This window comes from Leptonotus elevatus, chromosome 8, assembly GCF_054856555.1.
Source record: "Leptonotus elevatus isolate MCC_2025b chromosome 8, RoL_Lele_1.0, whole genome shotgun sequence".
Taxonomy (NCBI): domain Eukaryota; kingdom Metazoa; phylum Chordata; class Actinopteri; order Syngnathiformes; family Syngnathidae; genus Leptonotus; species Leptonotus elevatus.
This window is the reverse complement of record NC_141246.1, coordinates 1078884-1099654: the sequence shown is the minus strand read 5'-3', so window position 1 is coordinate 1099654 and position 20771 is coordinate 1078884. Positions and strand designations below refer to the sequence as shown.

General features: G+C 44.8%; 2 protein-coding genes across 3 annotated transcripts in view; one reads left to right on the top strand and one right to left on the bottom strand.

The window, feature by feature from the left end:
* Positions 1 to 150: 150 nt before the first annotated feature.
* On the bottom strand, positions 151 to 19656 carry LOC147169144 (hexokinase-1). The gene is made up of 18 exons (XM_086083489.1): positions 19315 to 19656; positions 16834 to 16996; positions 14357 to 14505; positions 12365 to 12484; positions 11829 to 11924; positions 11660 to 11759; positions 10191 to 10374; positions 9914 to 10069; positions 8129 to 8362; positions 6885 to 7189; positions 5761 to 5909; positions 5547 to 5666; positions 5364 to 5459; positions 4815 to 4914; positions 4001 to 4184; positions 3781 to 3936; positions 2576 to 2809; positions 151 to 1765 (listed from the first exon to the last, which is right to left on the bottom strand). The coding sequence occupies exons 1-18, from the start codon at positions 19375 to 19377 to the stop codon at positions 1615 to 1617; spliced, it is 2760 nt and encodes a 919-aa protein (XP_085939615.1). The 5' UTR covers positions 19378 to 19656; the 3' UTR covers positions 151 to 1614.
* myom2a (myomesin 2a) overlaps positions 19571 to 20771 on the top strand; it is a 38880-nt gene continuing 37679 nt past the window's right edge. For both annotated transcript variants that reach the window (XM_086083487.1, XM_086083486.1), the window contains exon 1: positions 19571 to 19710. The gene's annotated coding sequence lies outside the window, so the exon portion shown is untranslated. The remainder of the gene's footprint in view (positions 19711 to 20771) is intronic.

The window sequence follows — 20771 nt, the reverse complement described above, 5'->3', positions numbered from 1 at the left end:
GCATCCACCCCATTATAACCATCACTGCTACCGAGTTGTAAATTGTAACGAAAGGGAAAGGGGGGGGGGGGCGGATTCTTACCACTTTTGTTATGAAAAAGGCTAAACGTTGCTGCGTAGACTTGAGGCGTTAAGAAAGAGACAGCAGACTTTGCTCCACAACAAAATAGAATTTAATCATGAACTGACTTGTCACCGTCTTCATCCGCGTGAAAATGAAACGCATCACGTCTCGCGCTTCCGTCCCCCTTTCGTCTGCGTGTAAGGCATGCAGTCTCCACACAGCTTTTAGACACACACACACACACACACACATTCACACAATATACACAATAAAGCGCTCGCAGCAGTAATACTCCACCCCTCCCTGGTCAGAGTTGATGCGGGATTCATCACGACAACAAAGCACAGTAGTTCACAAATAAGTTCTACGCTAAGGCTAACATTTGCCGCTTGCTACATGGACACGTGACACACGCGACACACGCACTCTAGCGGTCATGAGCAGAGATTGGATCAAGTCACGCACGTGCAAGTCTTCACACCTTCAAGTGCAAAGTCATTTTGTCACAGATGATCTCAAGTCAAGTCAATGGATTCATTGTGGAGGATTTTAAAAGGTGCTCATTCCCAGTTGTTGAGAAAATTCCACAAAATGGCCGCTGGCGGCCGCTTGTTTACGTTGCTCGTATCATTCGAGCAACGCAGACGGACATACAGTGTCAATTTTAGATTATTGATCAAATAATCTTAAATAATAATAATAATAATAATAATCTTAAAACGATATGTTTTTGTTCAATATTCATCCTGTCTAATATTTTTTAGAATCATTTATTCTACCATCGTTCCATTGATTAATCAAATAATAGCGTGTTTACCATTTTAATTTCACATTAAAGTCTATTACATTTTTAGTGCGCGTTTCATCCCTCTAAAAATCCCTAAATATTGTCATGATTAGGAAGTAGCCAGTGAGTGAATGATTCCCAACACAGGTTCAAGTCTTGAGTTTTTAACTCCCAAGTCGAGTGTCTGTTGTTGTTGTTGTTTAAGTCAAGTCATCAAAACGGCGACCCGAGTCAACTGGTGTCCAAGTTGCAACGACTTGAGTCGCCAATCTCTGGTCAGTCACTTCGCACGCGATGTCATGGGAAGGAATGGAGCAGCCGTGACTCGGCGGCGAGCCCTCGTCAAGTCAGCCGGCGTTTCGGGAAGGTGCGCCTCGGCCCGCGTCAGGCTCGTGTGAGTGTGTAGAAAAAAAAGTGCAGGCGTTTCCTCGACTGTGTGATGTAAAATCATACCGGATTCCAAAGTGGCCTCAGCTATATATAAAGTCATATAATTTGCCTCCATATAAAAATAAAATGAGCAATACTCAAATTTTAGACAATGACAAGCTACCGAGGACGAACGCAAGAAAGCTGCTGGTGCGGGAAAATAAATAGGCGGCGCTCGGGATGCTTGGCGCGTGCCACCCTGGCTGCGGGGCCAGCGGGTCAGGTGGAGGGTCGCCCAGGAGGGAGGAGTCACGGCTGTCGGGGGGGTCGGCGGGGGGTGAATGGCGGCCACGGAGCAGCGGTTGAGTTTCTTTCCTACGTTCCCGCAGGGGTCTCAGTGTTGCTGAGCTTCCTGCTCCCTCTGCCGGCAGCCCACCGCCGTGATGAGGGCGGCCCCCTTGCCGCTGCCGTCCTCCGACAGCAGGAAGTTAACGTCGCATTTGGGGGCCAGCTCCTTCACCGTTTGCTGGAAGATCCGTGAAAAGCTGCGAGGAGCAGAGGGAGGGGGAAACGGGGTGAGGAGGCGGCTTGAGAGAGGTGAGCACGGGAGGCGGCGGCAGCGGCGGCGGCGGCGGCGGCGGCGGCGGGCGCGCACAACTGCCGGGGATCCTTCCGGATCCATTTACGAAACACGGAGCCAAGTTGCATCATTTCCGGCAAACTCCACGTGTTGAATCGGCGTCGGGCGCATTTGATCACCGTGATTGGCTGTTAGCTCGCGAATCAGCTCAGAAGAGGAAGTCTCGTGAATATTAAAGTCACACATCAAGAAGATATGATCATATTTCAGCAAGAAGATTTGCAAAGTCGTTTAAAAAGTCCTTATAGTATTTTGGAGGTCGGTAAATGGCCGAATTCCATGTGGTAAATAAACATCCTTTACATTGAAATGTGTGTTTTTTTTTTTTTTTAAATCGTCGCCGTTCCTCCACCTCGGAGCGATAAGCACAGCCAAGCGGTAGTAATTCAATCACAGCGGTGGACTCAAGGAAGCTCCTTCAGAAGCTGGAGGTCGGCACCGCGTCCAAGGCGCCGTTGTCAACACCGGTGTGAGTTGTTTACGTTTTTATATCCCGCCCCCGTAAAGAGGTTGCCGGTTGCCTTAAGGAATAATGACTACCGCCGCCGATGGTACGGAGGGGAATTACTTCTGGCGCATGCGCTGAAGGTACGTAATCGGTGCGGTGTGTATTTACGTCATTTTTCTACGCGACGTGCCGACGTCTGGGCCGACGCCACGCGGGGTGACCGACGTCGGATTGGTTTATCTCAGCCTTAAAAGGATGTTGCCTTACTGTGGGTGGAGCTTGTAGAGCGTTCCGTCCACACCCACGGTCACATCCAGGTGGTCCAGTTTGCGGTTCTCGCGGATCTTGTCCACAACCGCCGCCATGCCGGCTCCGCAGATCTGGGCGGCGCGGCGGGACACGGTGCCGCAAACCTCCTTGACGATGATGCTGTCGTCACAGGTGCTGCCCAGCCCCAGCTGCTGCAGGATGGCCCTGACCTGCAGCAGAGCCAGACGATCGCTGCGGAGAAAGGGGGCGGGGGCAAGAGGAGGGTCAAAGGCGTGCCAGCGAGCAGGAAGCTCACCGGATCCCTCGCAGCTGTCGCTGGCTCAAACCGTCTGACGTAAGGCTGGCCGATATGAAGATTTACATTTTGCCGCCGGTAGAGATTTGGACTCTACCGGCTTGTTGATGACGTCATCGTATCTCGCTCGCTCGCAGGCGGCCATCTTGACTCGTCCTCGCGCGACTGTCGACTTAATGAGTTTGTCATTGTATGATACAACGCAAGTCCGCGGCGTTAGCAACTAGCCACTAACGGGAGCGTAAACTCTGCCGTCACTATCGACTATTTTTTGCATCAATGAATCGGCAGATTAATCGACTAATTGGATTCATTTAAATTTTGCATTCAAGTTTCCCCTCGGTTACTGTTTATTAACCAGTTTAATTTCTACTTCATGTAGTGATTAAAAAAAAGGGAGATCGATGTTGTACTATGTCACTTGTTTGCCAAAGTAAAAACAGATGTTTGGAAAGGTCTTATTTTTAATTAAATACAGAAGATAATCGAGACTACAGAAATCAGTCATTACTGGCGATAGGCTGAAATCCGAGGATTTGGACCATTTTAAATGGAAGAAAAGACTCCAAAAACTACGAAAATTGTTGTTGATTCATTTGATAATCGTTTCCTTGCCGATTCATTTCGACAGCTCGACACCGTATGCTGCAAAAGCAATTGATTGCTCAGCCCTGGTCAAGATCAAGATATTAAAGAGGCGAGGCCAAGTCCAGAAGAAAATCTGACGAAGCCGAGATTGAGATCGCGTCGAAGCTTCTACATTGTGATGATGTGAAGAACTGCCGTCCCTGCGGTTTTGGCCTCCTCGCCCTCGAGACTAAATCCCAAGTCCACGATGTCCGAGCTCAAAAGGCAATTCATTGGCGAGACCGAAGGAAATGATGGCAAACGTTGAAGAGCGACTCACCTTTCGATCTGAGACAGGAACTTGGTCTCAAAGATGCCTCTGGTCTTTAGCGTTTCGGAGATTTGTCCCCGGAAAAGGAATCCCCGTTTGGTGAGGTCGATGAGAATCTGCCTGACGATCTCTCCCAGGTACATGCCGCTGCACATCTTCTCGTACCTGGCCGAGAACATTTTTGTGAGCAAACGTTGACCTGACCAAGTCGTGCAAAAAACATCCTCACCTCTGTTTGCCTTCGTTGAGCGAGTTCTCGTCCACCGCTTGGTCGTACTGGCTCCTGATGTCGTCCAGGCAGCCGTTGTCTCCAAACGCTCCCCATTCCATGTTGACGCACATCCGACCTTCGTCCCCGTCCACGATCTCGATGTTCCTCATCTCCTCCATGTAGCAAGCGTTACTGCCCGTCCCTGAGGGGAGACGCAACCACTTGTTACACACATGCTGAAAATATGCAGATTTGGACCATTTGCAATTAAAAAAAAAGGGCTCCAAACGATGACTCGATTATTAAAAGAGTTGTCGATTAATTTGATCATTGATTGCTCGATTAGTTTTGACAGCTCGACCTCGGGCTGGGCAATGTGGCCCCAAAAATAAAATCGACATTTTTTTCCCAGTCATTCAGGACGATTACGATTTCAATCAATTTTAATCGAAATTCATCAAACGTTTATTCAAAAATAATTCCGGTGCAAAATGTTCAGACAACAATAATGTATACTGAGCAAATTTACAACTCACAATAATATCTGGAAATAAAGAACATAAGAATGACAGCTTTCAATAATCCGGAAGACAAAATTCGATTTCACGATTTAGCAACAAAAATTCAATTTTCAAAATGACGATTCATCGAATTAATTTTGATTTATTGCCCAGCCCTCGCTTTACCTAAAATGCACTATGACATTTTTCAGGTGAGCTTTATTGACCTTGCATAAACCTTTGTTTATTTGAGTGTTTTTTTGCACAACTTGTTGTTGTCTAACTTGGACTTGGATGTAAAAAAAAAACAACAACAACTTAAGAGGACTTACCTGCAATCAGGCCCACCTCGCAGGTGGGTTCCTCATACGCGCAGGTCATCATGGTGCCCACAGTGTCGTTGACGATTGCAACCACGTCCAGGTCGAACTCCTAAGAGAGGAAAAAAACGATCAAGGTAAAAGATGCTGGTTGGACTGGTGACCAGTTACGCACCCACAATCCCCTTCCTTCAATTGTGTTTGAAGAGATTTGTGACAGGACAACACCACGTCTCCCCGCCGAACGTTTAGCTGATGATTCCGACGGATCACACTTGAAACCCGACGCGAGCGCTGCGCGATGATTGCGCAACACGCCATGCGGCAAATAGCAAGCTCGTCGCGGTCGCCTCCCAATTCGAAAGACGCGTACGCTTGGGTGGCGCGTCAGCGATAAAACACGCTCGCAGAATAATGCGATCCCTTTCAAATGACTGTACAAAGTATTCGGATGTAAATATGGACTTAAAGGGTGAAATTCGGGCTTGAAATGCGTCCGTAACTCATCCTGGCCACTGGTTTCCTCCTACCGAATGCATGAAATGGCGCCGTTTCTCGTACCTCTTTCCTCTTGATGGCCTCCCTCAGAAGCTCCACCACGTCTTCGCCCTCGCAGTCGGTAGCTTTGAAGCCTTTGGTCCAGGTCACCAGTATGCCCTGGTTCGAAGAGGACAATATGCAAATGAGATGAGGTTTGAATCGTTCGGCGGCTCAGCGTTTCCAGAAGATTCCCGCGGAACTCACCGCATCCAGGCTGGTCTGATGGCAAGGGAAGGAGAAGGTGAAGCCGAGCGGCAGACGAGCGCTCTTCATGCCCATGTAGTCCAGAAAGTCGGAAATGCAGTGCACAATGTGGTCAAAGAGCTGGCGAGATAAAAAATAAAAATAAAAAACCGCTGTCAAATGACAACCTTTCTGCAACCGTTCAAATTCCTGCTGCGGAGATTTCCCGCGTTACCTCCTCTCCTGTTCCTTGCATAACCTCGATGGGAATGGCGTAGATTTTGTTGTGCATCTCCACGGACCGCTTCTTGCCACTGCGAATCTTGACCAGAAGCACGCGGAAGTTTGTCCCACCGAGGTCCAGAGCCAGGAAGTCTCCGTTTTCTAGATGGAAAGAAAAAAAAAAAAAAGGCCATCATCAATCGTCACTCACAACTGCGCATATTATGGAAAAGTCACGTCGTCATGTCGTCATCTTGACAATTGTGTCATCACAATTTCATTAAAAAAAAATCCAGAGTTCACATTTTTAAGTTGTCAGAAAAACAAAGATGAACGTTACATGAAAAACTTTATAACAATACTGTACCTAAAAATGCTTAAATAAAGAAGAGGAAAAGCATAAAATTACCTTAAATGTAAATGTAAAAAATTTCAAAAAAAAAATTCAGTGAAAAAAAATAAAAGTAACCATAAAATGCCCATAAACAAAAAAAATCTCCAAAATTAGAGATGCACGCTAATATCGGTGGCCGATAATTATCGGCATATTTCACGTCAAACCAGATAATAAAGAAATCCGCCGATAATAATGGACATGCCGCGTTGGTCCATCTATTGTGGTTGCGCCCAACTCCTCCACCCCTCCCCTCTCCTATGGTGGTGTTGCATATTTGTGACATCATAATGCGCGCAACGGACCTCGTGTTGGCAGAAGATGCGTCATGGCGACATTGCATTTTTAAAACATGACCGTTTTTTGTTTTGGCAAACTCAAAATGAGCTACCGGTTGTCTTTGAAGCAGAAATATCAATAAGATGCTGCTTCATGGTTCTTTACATGTATTTGGACACGTGATCAAGTTCATGTTGCAAACAGTTATCGGCTTTCGACATCGGCACTTCCCAAATGATTGCTTTATCGGTATCGGTTGAAAATAGCATTATCGTGCATCCCGACCAAAAATGACTATTAAGTGTCCGCAAAATTGGCAAAAAAAAAAAATCATAAAATTGAATGTAATAGAGGCAACAACAAAAAAAGACACCCAAAAAAGGAAGACGAGAGGCAGAAAATGACCATGAAATTGCCAGAAAATTCTAAAAGAAAGGGGGGGGGGGGGCGTCATTATTATTCACCTGTTCCATCCGGTGTACTTCGGACATACGTGGGCAACATTTTGACGGTTGCTTCCTGGTGCGTGTCCTTGCGCAGGCCCCGTTCGATCTCCACCCGCATGCGCTTCTTCACCTCCAGCAGCTGAGCTTTGCCCAGCCGGAACTCGGCCAAAGTCTGCTGGATCTGCCGGGCCTGCTCCGTCAGGCGGTAAGCCACCGCCGTCACCATGGCGGCGCCCTTGCTGCTCCCGCTCTCCGACAGCAGGAAGCGCACGTCCGAGTCCGGCACCAAACGCCGCACCATCTTGTGCAGACGGCGGGCGTACCTGGCCACAGGTACGGGTTTTCTTAAGAAGGGAGCTTTGTTTTTCAATGACTTGCGCTTCAATCCATGATCTTACCATAATCGCTTCTTAACTCATTCACTGCCAGTGACGGCTATAGACGTCAAAAATTCTTTTCAGCTATTTCATTTTTTTCTCCACTTTTGTTAACAAGAGTATGAAAAGCTAGATTTTTTTTATTGTACATTTAGAACAAATATAAAATTTCAAGTAAAGTCAGGCGACTAATTACAATTTAAAAATGTTATCGCCTAACACCCCTAATTTTAAATAATCTTTTTCTTCTTTTTTTTTTAATCGCATCAGGCGATTCATTTTTTTAATGTAATTAACTCAATCACTGCCATTGACGGCTATAGACGTCAAACATTTATTTCAACTATTTCTATTAGTTTAACAATATTTTTGAAAACCTAGAAATTACATTTAGAACAGATATAAAAAGTGATTAATCCGTGAGTTAACTATTATCTATCGTGTGATTAATTACAATAAAAAAATGAAATCGCCTGGCGCCCCTAATTTTTAATAATCCCCCCCCCCCAAAAAATGATTATTAAAAAAAATTCTAGGTTTTCATACTCTTGTTAACAAAAGTGGGGAGAAAATGTTAAACTACTAGAAATAGTTCAAAGGAATTTTTGACAATTATAGGCGTCAATAGCAGTGAACGACTTAAAGTCATCTATTTTGTGTTGATTATTATTAGTTTTCATTTTTATTCCATTTTCTTTCTTGATCAGGGGCACATACCACAAGTTTCACTTCTTTCTGACCCCTTTCATTTATTTTACTTTGAATTTGATTGATAATGAAATAAAAATATGATAGTATGAGAACGACTCCAACGATTCCTTTTTTGTTTTTATCACACTTGACGTGATTGTAACACCGACATTCGGCGAGGGCACTTGCGCTTACTGAGGGTGCATCTTGTAGAGGGAGCCGTCGATGCCCACGGTGGTGCGAAGGCGAGCCACGCCCTTGTTCTCTTTCAGGCGGGACAGGATGCCGCCCAGGGTGGCGGCGATCAGGTTGGCCGAGCGGAAGGACACGATGGTGCACACGTGCTGCACGGCAAGGCAGTCTTCGTCAGAAGGCTCCACCCCCAACCTTGTCAGGATTTCCATGCACTTCTTCAGCCCCTCTTTAGTCCTGGCGGAACAATCAGCAGTCGCGGGTTTGAGCGCTCCGTGTGAAATCAAACAACAATTTTGCCTTCATCCCGATGATTTGCTTCAACTTTTGAGGTGTCGTTGGAAATGGAAAGAAAAGATCAGGACACAAAATGTTCTCTGAATGAGAGAGGGAGGAAACAAACGTTTTGTTTTTGAGGGACGCGGTGACGTGAAAAATCCAAATTTTTCAAACGACGATTTTGGCATCATTTGAAAGCGCTTTCGTAATCTAGCCCACAAAACCGTTATAAATGTTGTACTGACTACAGCATAGCATCATTTCTAAGATTCTTCATACTGAATTTCAAAACTATATTGTACTTGAGGATGCGGAGAAGCTTCAGAACTTCATAATTGTGTAAAATTTCCCAGGTTACGGTGTGTCTGAAAGTTATATAATATTTAGCACCATCTAGTGGTGAACAAATTGTCCATTTTAACTCATTCACTGCCATTGATGGCCAAAATTCATGTGAATTATTTCTATTAGTTTAACATTTTTTTCCACTTGTGCTAACAAGTGTATAAAAACCTTTTTTTTATTGTACATTCAGAACAGATGTAAAATTTGTGATTAATTGTTAACTCGTGAAGTTAATTACAATTTTAAAAATTGTATCGGCCCTAATTAAAAAAATTTTTTTTAACATAACGGGCATCAGACGATTAAAATTTGTATTCACAATTAATCTCATGACTTCAATAGTTGACTCACGATTATTTACAAATGTTATATCTGTTATAAACGCACCAAAAAAAATTTTTTTTCTAGGTTTTCATAAAAAATTAAATGAAAAAAAATGTTGAACTAAGAAATAGTTCACATGAATTTTTGACGTCTATAGTCGTCAATGGCAGTGAATGAGTTAAAAGCCCACTATTAACTTCAATAATATGCTAAACAAAAATGTTCATTCACATCAACGGACATTTTTTCATTTAATCGTAGGTCTGGTAATCGCGATTTATATTTCATACGTCGCACCGTGCCTTACGGGAGGCTGACATGTTTCACTGCCGCAGTTCGACTCTGGTGGCAGCTCGCGTTGGACCCAACAGGTCGACTCCCACAGCATGTGGTCGTCGCTGAGGTTTCCGCAGACTGTCTCCTTCTCTGCTTTGCTCTCGCTAGCTGCTCTTTGTTAGCCGTTCCGGCTAGTTCTAGCTAGCCGCTTTTGTTAGCTGCTCCAGCGGCTTCTTGCTAGCCTGCTCATGCTAGCTCCTGCTCGCGCTCATTTGCGGTCGGCTTGCAGTGTGGTCTCTCTCTGAGGAACCGTAGTGAGTGTGCTCAAAAGTTGTTGTATTCTATTAGTTGACCACTAGATGGCACAAAATACTACATGTCAGTTTGTTTTCCGACATCTCTCCAAGAGGTTGACAATAAAACCTTTTGTGTTCTGTTTTTTTACTTGTATTACAACAACACCTTAAAATGGAAGATTCTCAATTGATGTTCCATGAAATGATCCTCTGGCAAATAAAATGTCATGTTTGTGTTAATTCTCGTGCGAAAGCGCACGCCACTCACTTTTCAATGGCGGAAACGTGCTTGGTCTCAATCTTCCCTTTGGTCAGGAGCTCGGGTGTGATGCGTCCTTCAAACAGCAAACCTTCTTTGGCCATCTTGACCAGAATGAGTCGCACCAGCTCGCCCATATACATGCCGCTGGCCATCTTCTCGAACCTGAGCGGAAAAACACGAAACACAGCCGGCATTTCACACGAGGCCTTCTCAGTCACGACCTCTTCGCGGCCGCGCGCCTTTCTCAACGCTCCGGGTCCGAAAACAAAACGTCGACACTCACAGCTGCTTTCCCGGGTTGACGGAGCCCCTGTCGATCTCGCGGTCAAACTCCGTGCGGAGGTCCTCCAAGGAGCCGTCGTCCCCAAAGGCCCCCCACTCGGTGTTGATGCACATCCGACCCTCGTCGCCCTCCACCTGGTCGATGTGACGCATTTCCTCCATGTAGCAGGCGTTGGTTCCCGTTCCTGGAATGCGGGCGAGGGCAAGGTCGGCCGAGCGGTCGGTTGAGCTGACAACTGTCGCGCTTATCACGTCGAGACATTCTTAGCAGTACGGTACAGAAGGGATTCGAGCCGCGCGGTACCCGAGGTCGCTCGTGGAGCCAGTGTCAAATAGTATGTTATTTTAAATCATATGTTTTCTGAAAATGTAACTTCATCCAATAGTATTCTCAATGGAAACATACCTGGACTGTCGTTTTAAGTAGCAGTACAGTCATCTTTATATTCTCTCTCTCTCTCTCTTTCTCTCTCTCTCTGTCTCTCTCTCTGTCTCTCTCTCTGTCTCTCTCTCTCTCTGTCTCTATCTCTGTCTCTCTCTCTGTCTCTCCCTCTCTCTCTCCCTGTCTCTCTCTCTCTCTTTCTCTCTCTCTCTGTCTCTCTCTCTGTCTCTCTCTGTCTCTCTCTGTCTCTCTCTCTGTCTCTCCCTCTCTCTCTGTCTCTCTCTCTCTCTGTCTGTCTCTCTCTCTCTCTCTCTCTCTGTCTCTCTCTCTGTCTCTCTCTCTGTCTCTCTCTCTGTCCCTCTCTCTGTCTCTCTCTCTGTCTCTCTCTCTCTCTCTGTCTCTCTCTCTCTGTCTCTCTCTGTGTCTCTCTCTGTGTCTCTCTCTCTGTGTCTCTCTCTCTGTGTCTCTCTCTCTTTCTCTCTCTCTCTTTCTCTCTCTCTCTGTCTCTCTCTGTCTCTCTCTCTCTCAAAATTGCTTGTTTATTCACCTTCTCCGAGCTTGTTTTGATTTGATTCATTATGGTCCCCTTTTGATTACTAGCTTATCATTACCACTGTTTCGGTTTCCTTTCTGCTAGCCTTGCAATGCTGGTCAAAGAGCACGCGGCAGATGACATTGCACGCCTTGCATTTAACTTCAAGGTCAACAGAGTTACATACTTCCTGTGTACTTATATGGTCTGCTACAAAAATACTCCAGCTCAGTGAAATTTCACATTTGAATGTCCCCCGAGCAAAGTATAATGCCCACGATGCTAATTAACGGCTAACAACTAACTAGCTAAGCTAACTAACAGCCAGCCTCCATTCTAGTTAATGATATGCTAGCTAGCAAGCTTTTGATAACTATTTTGCAAACTAATTTGTGGCAAAACAATCGACTTTGCAGTTTATTACCATACATATATTAATTATTTCTCACAAACCTACTCGATTATCACACAATGGCTGTATCGTGTTACCGTTTGCAACATTTTGTGACATCCTATTGTTCGCTCTCTGAGGTCGCTTAGAGGTCGTCAGACTTGCCTATGATGATGCCCACTTCGCAGCGCTGATCATCAAAGCCGCACGTCATCATGGTTCCCACCGTATCGTTCACCACCGCCATGATGTCGGCCTCATAGTCCTGACGGAACGGACAAAGACGTTTAGCCGATGGAAACCATCGTGTCCGTTTTGGCCGAGCGGCGCTCACCCCCCGTTTCTTGATGGCCTTGTTGAGGAGTTTAACAACGTCCATGCCTTCCACGCCGCTGGCTTTAAACTTCTTTGTCCAAGTCACCAAGACGGCCTGCAAATGAATCCATTTAATGAGTTAGGCAGGTTTGGTCTCCAAACCACGTACGTTTGCTCGTAGCTCAAATTTGGGCTAAGAAATGACGCACGGCAAAATATGCTTGTTTTTGTCTGCAAAGAATTAACAGGCAATTTTTGCAAGAGCGTTTCGCTTGTTTAAAAAACAATTCCTTACAAATATGGTATCATTGTTGCAATATTGCAATTTTATTATTGTTTATGAGTAAATTGAGCTTAAAATAAGACATTCCGTTATTCTCGTATGAAGGCGTACGTTTTGGAGGCGAGCGATGTTTAAAGGAATATTGTCCAAAATTTGCTTTTATTCTGGCAAATAATTTCGGTTGAATGAAGTCATTTCATTCTCATTCCATCTTTCCGTGCTTTTGCCGCAGCCCCGTTTTTTGCAGTCCCGTCTGGCAATGACCCGTTTACCTCATCCAGTTTGCTTTGGGCGCAGGGAAACGAGAAGGTGAATCCCACGGGAAGCTTTTTGTCCTTAATCTTTTGCTTTTCCATGAAGTCGCCGAGGCATTCCGCCACGTGGTCGAAGAGCTGCAGACACAACATGGAACAAAACAAACGCACTGAAACATGACTCGTGCAGGCTTCATTTCCTTTTCTGCACTTTTCTTATTCGGTCCACTTTCCGCTGGGTCACAAAGTCTTGAGACCTCCGACACGACACGGGACAGGAAGGACCGTAATTGAGCATAATTTTCGACAGCCAACAGGCGCTGAAGTCGTTACCTTTCGTTGCGATACGCGACTGAAGCGCTCTGCTGCGAGACAAACTTTTGTTTATGAACTGGCTCGTGTATCGCGTTACGTTTCAGGCCCAGCTGCCATTTCATGAAAGCGCATCTGTCTCCGCGGGCTGCCGGCAGCCAATCGCACGAGCCCCCCCCCCCCCGGCCCGCCAACCGTGTTTTTGCGATCACGTTACCACTCAACGGCCAACTGTTGTCTGCGAGTTGACCAGAGGTCATCGCGGGATGTGACGTTACCCAGCGCGGAACTCCTTTTCCTGTTTTTGAGGAGATTTCAGCTCGTGTTGCTGTCGAGTTCCTTCGCGTCTGCTTTACCGCTCATATTTGGCGCTTTCCCACACCGAAGCGGCATTTTGTTGTCCGCGTCTCCATCGGACTTTTTCGGGGCCGAGCGGTTACAACGGAACCGTTTTTTTTTTTTAGAACCATCTGGGAGGTGGTTCTGCAGCGCCGAGCGGGGCCGTGTCGTCACTGTCATCTGATTGGCCGACAGCAGCGCAGCAAGCAACGCCGTGGAGCACGCCCATTTCCAAAATAAAAATACCGTTTATACAATAAATATATATATATAATAAATAAAATACTATATTTACAATTTAAAAAAGGTACTTGTGGATGGATTTGTAACGATTGTGGTTACTAAAAACGCAAATCGCTTGCCTGGTCGTATGTTCCCAGAGCTCCAGCGGCAGTTAAATGAATGAGGTTCGAGCTCTCCATTCGGAAATAGCTTCGCGTGCCGGTCGTGAAAACCAAGATTGCAATATTTCATCCATGGTTGTCCATATGAAATTGTAAATATGGTTCGATGTTGGCGCGACTTGCCACTCGTGAAATGTTACGGCGAGGCGCGCGCTGGGAGCGCAAGCTAGGCCTGGATGATCCCGTCCCCTTCCCGCCACGCGCCCGCTGTAATGGGAAGGCAATGGAGGCCGTGTAGCGTCGTTCCGTGCAACGCGGTGCGGCAGCGTGCCGTGCGGGGCACCAGTGACCCGGCATGCCTCAGTCGCTGCTGCACAGCAGATGAAAAGTGTCGTAGGACCAAAGACGAGCTAAGCCGCGTCAAGCGACCAATAGGAAGACTCCGCGAAAAACAACGCTAGTGTACGTAAAAACCCGGGCGGCATGGCTCAGTGCTAGAGTGGTCGTCTCCCACCTGCGAGGTTGTGGGTTGGATCCTCAGCCCCGGTGACCATGTTGAAGTGTCCTCGAGCAAAGCGCCGAACCCCAATTCGCTCCCAGTAGCCGACCACTGTTGCATGAATGTGTGTGAATGCGAGACTTTGCATCGAAAGCGGCCCATTGAGCATTTAAGCCGCAGAAGCCAACGACCGAAACCCGTGCAAGCCAAACCAAGCAAGCGTCAGTCAGCGGCCAGATTTCTTAACTTGTATCAAGGCTGCCTGTTTTAGACCCGTGCATTTCGTGGACGACTGCATTCACAGCTAAACAAACGAACTAGAATTCCATTACGGGCCAGGTAAGTCGAGCGTCTCGTTTCTCACCTGCAGTTACATCGCAATCGGGAGGTTCGAGGAGCTATTGCCGCGTCGATCAATTTCTCAACCAATCCCCGGTGAAGTTGATTTGGAATTGTGCAGAGGATTCAATTCAAAGCAGCCCAACTCCGTATGGGTCAATGCGCCTTTGGGTTTACCTGAGTCCCACTCCCGTGAATGATGTCATCGGGGGTGTCGTAGACCTGGCTCTCCATTTGAACCGGTTGCTTTTTATCCTGTGTCACCTTGACTCGCAGGATCCGAAAATTTGATCCCCCAAGGTCCAGAGCAATGAAATCCCCCTTTTCTGTCAAAACCACAAAACACGTTTCAACATGTTCACATGGAAAGAAAATGTTTTTGTTTTTTTTTGTTTGAAAGATTTGCTTTTTTTTAAACATCTGCTGAAATAAGCGGTCAACGTTCAGCCATTGTAACCGAACGAGAAGCACGTTGACTTCTTCCCCGTCTCGCTTTCGTTTTCCGTGGTGTCTGATGAATGTTTGTCAACCGTGACCTTTGCATGTGCCCTCAAGCCGACGCGACCCGAGGCTATTTTTAACACCAGGCCAGGACCAGGACCAGGAAACCGGTAGCGGCGGTGTGTTTGTCTGCCAAACCTTGTCCGATATGAAAACAATGTCGAAGTGTAGATGCGTTTATGGCAAGATCAATATTTAGGGGGTTATCATGTATTAACTTTAAGCCAGATCCCGGAGAAGCCGTCGTCGTGGCTTTGCTTTCATTCAGAACAAATGACAAATGTAAATATCTAAGCTTACTTATTGCATCTACACTTTTCAGTGTGTCATTTCTGACCTGTTAAATTTCCCGTCATCAAATCTTAAATGCAAACCTTTGGCAATTTAGCTTCATTCATCATCTCTCTAGTGTACATGGTTCAAATTTCGTGGCAATGAGGCAAAATCTTGAGTTTTTTTGTGGTTTTACTTGCAATAAACGCACACAAAAAAACAAAACACATTTTACTTATATTAATTTATACAAACCAATCAAAAGTTTTATTGCAGTTTTGTGTTTTATAAAACCTGCTTCAAAACAAAATGGCAGACTTTCTGTGCATTTTCAGGCATGGATTCTTGAGACTTTTTGTGGGTCTACTCATGAAAAACGCACCATTTTTCATGTTGCTAAGTAAAACTGGTTTTAGTGGCTATTTTTAGACCTCTAAGACAATTGGAGTTTTGTATTTGATGCCGTTTTCTGCAGACAAAATCTGGAGGTCAACTTTGGCTTACGACCACACTGGGAAATGGCTAATGTGAAGCTAAAATGGCCGTTTCAATGGCAGATGTGACCTTATACGCGGTTTTGTGAAAACTTCAATCAAATGATGATGAATCATGGCCTCTTTGGCTAAGGTCATGAACTTTGACACCATTTAACACTGGTTAGCAGCAATGCTAATCTATTATTCTTGTTAACTAGCCCCAAATTTGTTGTATTATTTTTGTTTATTAGCATCGGAGTGAGTTTATTTTTTGTTAATTAGCTCCAAAGCTAGTTTATTATTTTTTTGCTAATCAACAACAATATTAGCTTAACTGAGCAAGTGTGTTTGTGTTTTTATAGACTTTGTAACAGTAAGTTAGAAATTATATCTAATTATGCTATTAGGCAAACAATTTGGTTTTAAACCATTTTTTGTTGTCTTGCGTTAGGTAATACATCTATTTTGTACTTAAAGAATGTATATTTGTATTTGCTGATACGCTTAATTGTTTTGCACTCCAAATTATTTCTGCACGTTGCTGTTGCGGTTTTGTGAAGCCAAAAATACTGAACCAGACGACACTAACTGTGAATGTATTGGATACTGCTTTTTGTTACACTCTGAAGTTACCACTGGTGGTATGCAGGCTCCCTCTAGTGGTTTGCAAAATAATCACTGCTTGATTACAGTTCAGTTGTATTTGACTTTTAAGTCAAGTCATAGTACGTTCAAATTTCATCTTGTAGTATTTGTTATTAAACTTTTATTAGAAAATATTTTGTAACTTCTGTGCAATACATTTTATTTGAATCATTTCACATTTTTCCCCCCTGTGTTACTGTGGGTTAAGGTTTTACTTTAAAATTTTTATTTTTATTTTATTTTATGCAAGAAATAAAATTGAACTTGGGGCCTCATGGACATTGTTTGAACATGTTGCAGGTGCAAAGTCACATTTGTGATTGCCGGTGTCCCATCTGCATGTGGGAATGTGCTGATACGTTAACATCTTTTGTCCATTGGCCGGCCCGATTCATTGGAAAGCGCGCCGGCTGCCTCAACTTCTCACCACACCGACGCTTGCTTCAACTTCCCCAGTCAGTCGTTTTCTATTGACACGAAGACAAGTGACGTCTCGTAGCACCCAACGCTGCCAAGTTTTGAACTAGCGATGCGCGGGCTAAATTTGGCTTACGCCATCGATTTTGAACTCGACTGACCGATAGCGAAAAGGGAGCGTCAGCCATTTTGGCTTGAAGCAACGAGTTCCATGGCATCAAATTATGACAATATTGTCTTTTAGTTCATATCAATGAATGCCATATGTTAATTATCTATTTAAAAAAAAAAAACAACTCCTGACCAAGAATAAATGCGTTGACATTTTTTTTTTCACGCTACCTGAACCATCAGGGATGGACCTGACAAAGGTGGGCAACATCTTGACAGTGGCAGTGGGGTTGGTGCCGTGGCCGAGGCCATCCTCCATTTCCCGGCGGAAGCGGTTCATGATGTCCTTGAGTGTCTCGTCAGAGAACCGCATGGAGTACAGGTACTTGTCGATCTGGGGACACAAAACCGATTCCGGAAAATGGTCACTTACCGAGCGTGGCCACATGGGGGCGGCAGTGGCAAGACATAAATGGAACCAACCTGTTAGGTACGTTTAAGAGCGTCATACAGCTTGTGACAACACCTGGATGTTTGTTATTTTCTTTCAAGGAAAATAAAACTTTTGGGGGGAAATAAGGGTAATCTTACAATCATCATGTTTGTAGGATTTTTTTTAAACTGTTTTGAAAGATGTTTTTGTAAATTTACAATTACAAATTCATTTTACTGCCTGGGAAAAATATCTCTTGCAAGAAAGATCACCTCCACTAATTATATGTTCTGTATTGTTAAACCAGGAAGAAAAGAAAAAAAAGTCGAATTGAGCGAGCACATGAACAGACCACCCGAGTACCTCACTTTGTGTTTCAACATATTGACATCAAGTGAATTCAACGCAAGAGGGATTTTTAATACTAAAATAGGAATAAGGACAAAATGTAAAGCGAGTAGGCTACAAACAGTTGAATTACAGTACAGTCACACAGTGACACACAAGCCTACAATCACATTTGTTTGTCAATGGGGTGACCTTTGGGGTGTTGCTATTCTTAAACACTCATTAACATTGCACGCCAGCCAGCTGATAAAAATCACATGAGCGAGTAACCTGTCCTATTAATACAGAATGTTGAGTTTAAAAATCCTTCCCAAAATGAAAATATGCAGCGGGGAACTAAAGACTACGGTGGTGGCAAGGGGACCCTCAAACCCGAAACAGTCGTCGCTCATCACTAAAGATTAATGGGGGAAAAATATCAGTGGAGGCTTGAAAAAAAAAGTTGCTCCAAGTTATAGGAAGACGTTTGAGAATAATGTGAATATTTTTGCACATGACCATTTTTGTTCATATGTATATAAAAGCTGAGATGGTTTTTTTTTTAACACAATGTACATTGTATTGCTATATTGTAGGAGATGCCTGTGCAGAGAGGAGGGAGGGGAGGAGAGATAAAAAAAATAACTTGCATCCTTTTAAATAATATATTCATACATTTACTTCATGCTCTTGTTTATTTTTTTTAGATATGATGTACTTTTTCATGTCAATCAGTGAAACAAGATGTGCTGAATAGGATTCTAGTAATGACTTGGGACTTGCTTGAAACTTGTATGTGGCTGACTCACACAGGTTTATTTTAGTCTACATTTTGCCATCTAACAGAAGAATATTACATTTTCTGCCTATTACCGTATGCTGCGAGCACGGATAGACAAAGGCCAAGGGCCAGACCTTTGCCAGCCAAAATCCAATTTCGAGCTCATCCAAATTGATGTGCATGAAATCCAATTTTCACGGGATGGATCGAAACCACAATCAGGAGGTGGTTTCATATCAGACGTGGACAGGATGCATCTCAGTCTGAACAGCCCCAAACGCACTGGGGTCGCATTGGACTGTCGGTGACGTCACTGTACACGACGCAAGACCCAAAGCGCCGAGAACAATGTCCTGGCATTACTCCCCTCAAAAATCACCTCATTCCACCAGAAAGGCAACCTTACAGTTAAGGGTTTCCCACCAGGCGGGTGAACGACTGATTGGTGCACGTGACCATCCACAGAAGACACATAAATGGAGGACCTCCACGCTTAAAAATCTACAATTGAAGAAGCCTTTTGAATGAAAGCTGAAACGTCTTCAACAAACAGTAACCGCCCAGTTGCCTTGTAGATTTCTAGGGAGAAAAAAATAATTATTTTTAAAAATGTTTCCTCCCATTGCCAATTTTTTTCTCCAAACAGCCGAGACTTTGCGCCTGATGTTTCCTCAAGGGCCTTCATACTTTACGACTTCCTTCCCGTGCACGTGCGTCGACTGCACTGTGACGTCACCATCCCATACCCCCCCCCCCTCCCCTCCCCTACCTTACGCGTTCAAGGCCCTCCTCCCCCGACCGTCCAATCCATCCATGTCGCCGGTCTGTCATCGCCGCGCATTAGCACGGCAGCTAGCATCCGGCGGCTAATTTGTGCAAGGTCACATCTCGGGAAGGTTTGTGATGTGCGCTCGAGTGTCACAAGCGAGGAAGCCCCGCCGACACCTGTGGGAGCCATCATGGGGCCATCATGGAGCCGCCCGTGTCAAGGACACGCCGCTAACCTCCCACCGCCGCTAGCGCGTCCATCCTCCCCCTCCTCCCCCCACTTCTTCTTCTTCTTCTTCTTCCTGCATCCTCCTACTCAGCCACCAAGTAACATGGCTGCCGTACAAGACAAACACACACACACACAAGTGGCGCTTTGCAGCCTCGCCTAAGCCGCTTTTACCTTTTTGAGTTGATCATCCTTCAACTCGGTGAAGTAGTAGGCCAGGAGCTGAGCCGCGATCATTCTGTCGGGGTTGTCGAGAAGAAACTGCTCGGCTGCCTGCTCGCTTGTCTGCCCTCCTTGTCTGCTAGTCCCGTCGTTTCCTTCCCACTGGTGGGCGAGGCTGACTGGGGAAAAAGGCAAAAGTGACGAGCGGCGGTCGTGCCTGCGAGTCTGCGACTTTCACGCATACGCAGGGAGGGAGGGAGGGAGGTTTTCGAGCGTGCCCCCCCCTCCCTCGACGTGTAGCAGCTCGGCCATGGAGTGCTCGTCCCGCCTCCGTGCCCTGCCCCCATCCGCTGTCCTGATTGGCTGAGCAAGACCGGCAGGAAGGGAGAAGAGTCTGGAAAAATACAGGTTTCTTCTTAATTGTTTTCTAAATTGTTTGTTTTTTAATTATTATTATTAAATCAATGGTAAAATATAAATGTAAAATATATTTTTTCGAAACTTTTTTTTCTTGAGGAAAAAAGGTTTTCAAATAAATAAATAAATCAATAAATAATAAAAAATAATTCATTAATAAAGTTAGCTCTATCTTCTAGGCAATTTTTTCTGGATGGTTAATTTTTTTCTCGAAAAAAAAATGGAAACAAATCTGTAGAATTAGTATGTTTTTCTAAAATATATTTTTGCATGATTTTTTGTGCTAAATTTGTTCTCAAATTTGAGGGTTTTTTTCTCTCTCCTAAACAGTTTTTAACGGAAGAAATTCTAAGGAGAAAAAGTGTGTATGTGTGTGTGTCTCTGTGTCTCTGTGTCTGTGCGCGTGTTATTACATTATTTTATATTTCAAGAAAAATATTAGAAAGATCCTCTAAAAGTAGTACTTTTTTTAACTGTTTTTTTGTCATTAACTTTTAAATTCATTTAAAGTGCCCCAAGCAGCCATGGTGCCCTGTCCCCATCCACCATTCTGATTGGCTGAGCGGTAAAGACGGACAGGGAAGCAAGAAGGGCATGAACCAATGAGGGCTTAGGGAGGGGTTTACCGGGAAGCCCTCTCCCAGTGAAAAGCTGCATCTGAATGATAAGCTTAAGGCCACTCCCGTTGCCACGGCACCCAGGAGCGGACGTGCAGATGTGCAGGGCAGCCAGCCACCATGTGATGTCATCATCACGCCATTAGCGTAGAATGTGACAGGTTGATGGACTGTGGAGAGCGGGAAGCTTAAAATCGGAACAGGGCCTAGCTCCTCAATTTAAATTGGAGTAATACAAATCTGTTTGTTTTTAGGGTTTCTGCCCGCCCCATTACTTCCTAAATATTAATTAACTATTCGTGCGAGAGTAAGAGATCAGATTTTTTTTCAGAAAAATGTCTTTTTGAAGTTTAAACTATCATATATCTTTTTCTTGGAAAAGTTGCTTGTTTTTTCAACAAAATATTGTAATCTATACAGAATAAGATTTTTTCG

What these genes read in the sequence shown, in the direction of transcription:
- LOC147169144 (XM_086083489.1), bottom strand. Translation starts at nt 19,377, where the DNA reads ATGATCGCGGCTCAGCTCCTGGCCTACTACTTCACCGAGTTGAAGGAT. An exon ending in AGGATGATCAACTCAAAAAG is followed by an intron (nt 16,997 to 19,314) that starts GTAAAAGCGGCT and finishes TTGTGTCCCCAG; the next exon opens with ATCGACAAGTACCTGTACTC. An exon ending in CACGTTTCCGCCATTGAAAA is followed by an intron (nt 8,363 to 9,913) that starts GTGAGTGGCGTG and finishes TTGTTCCGCCAG; the next exon opens with GACTAAAGAGGGGCTGAAGA.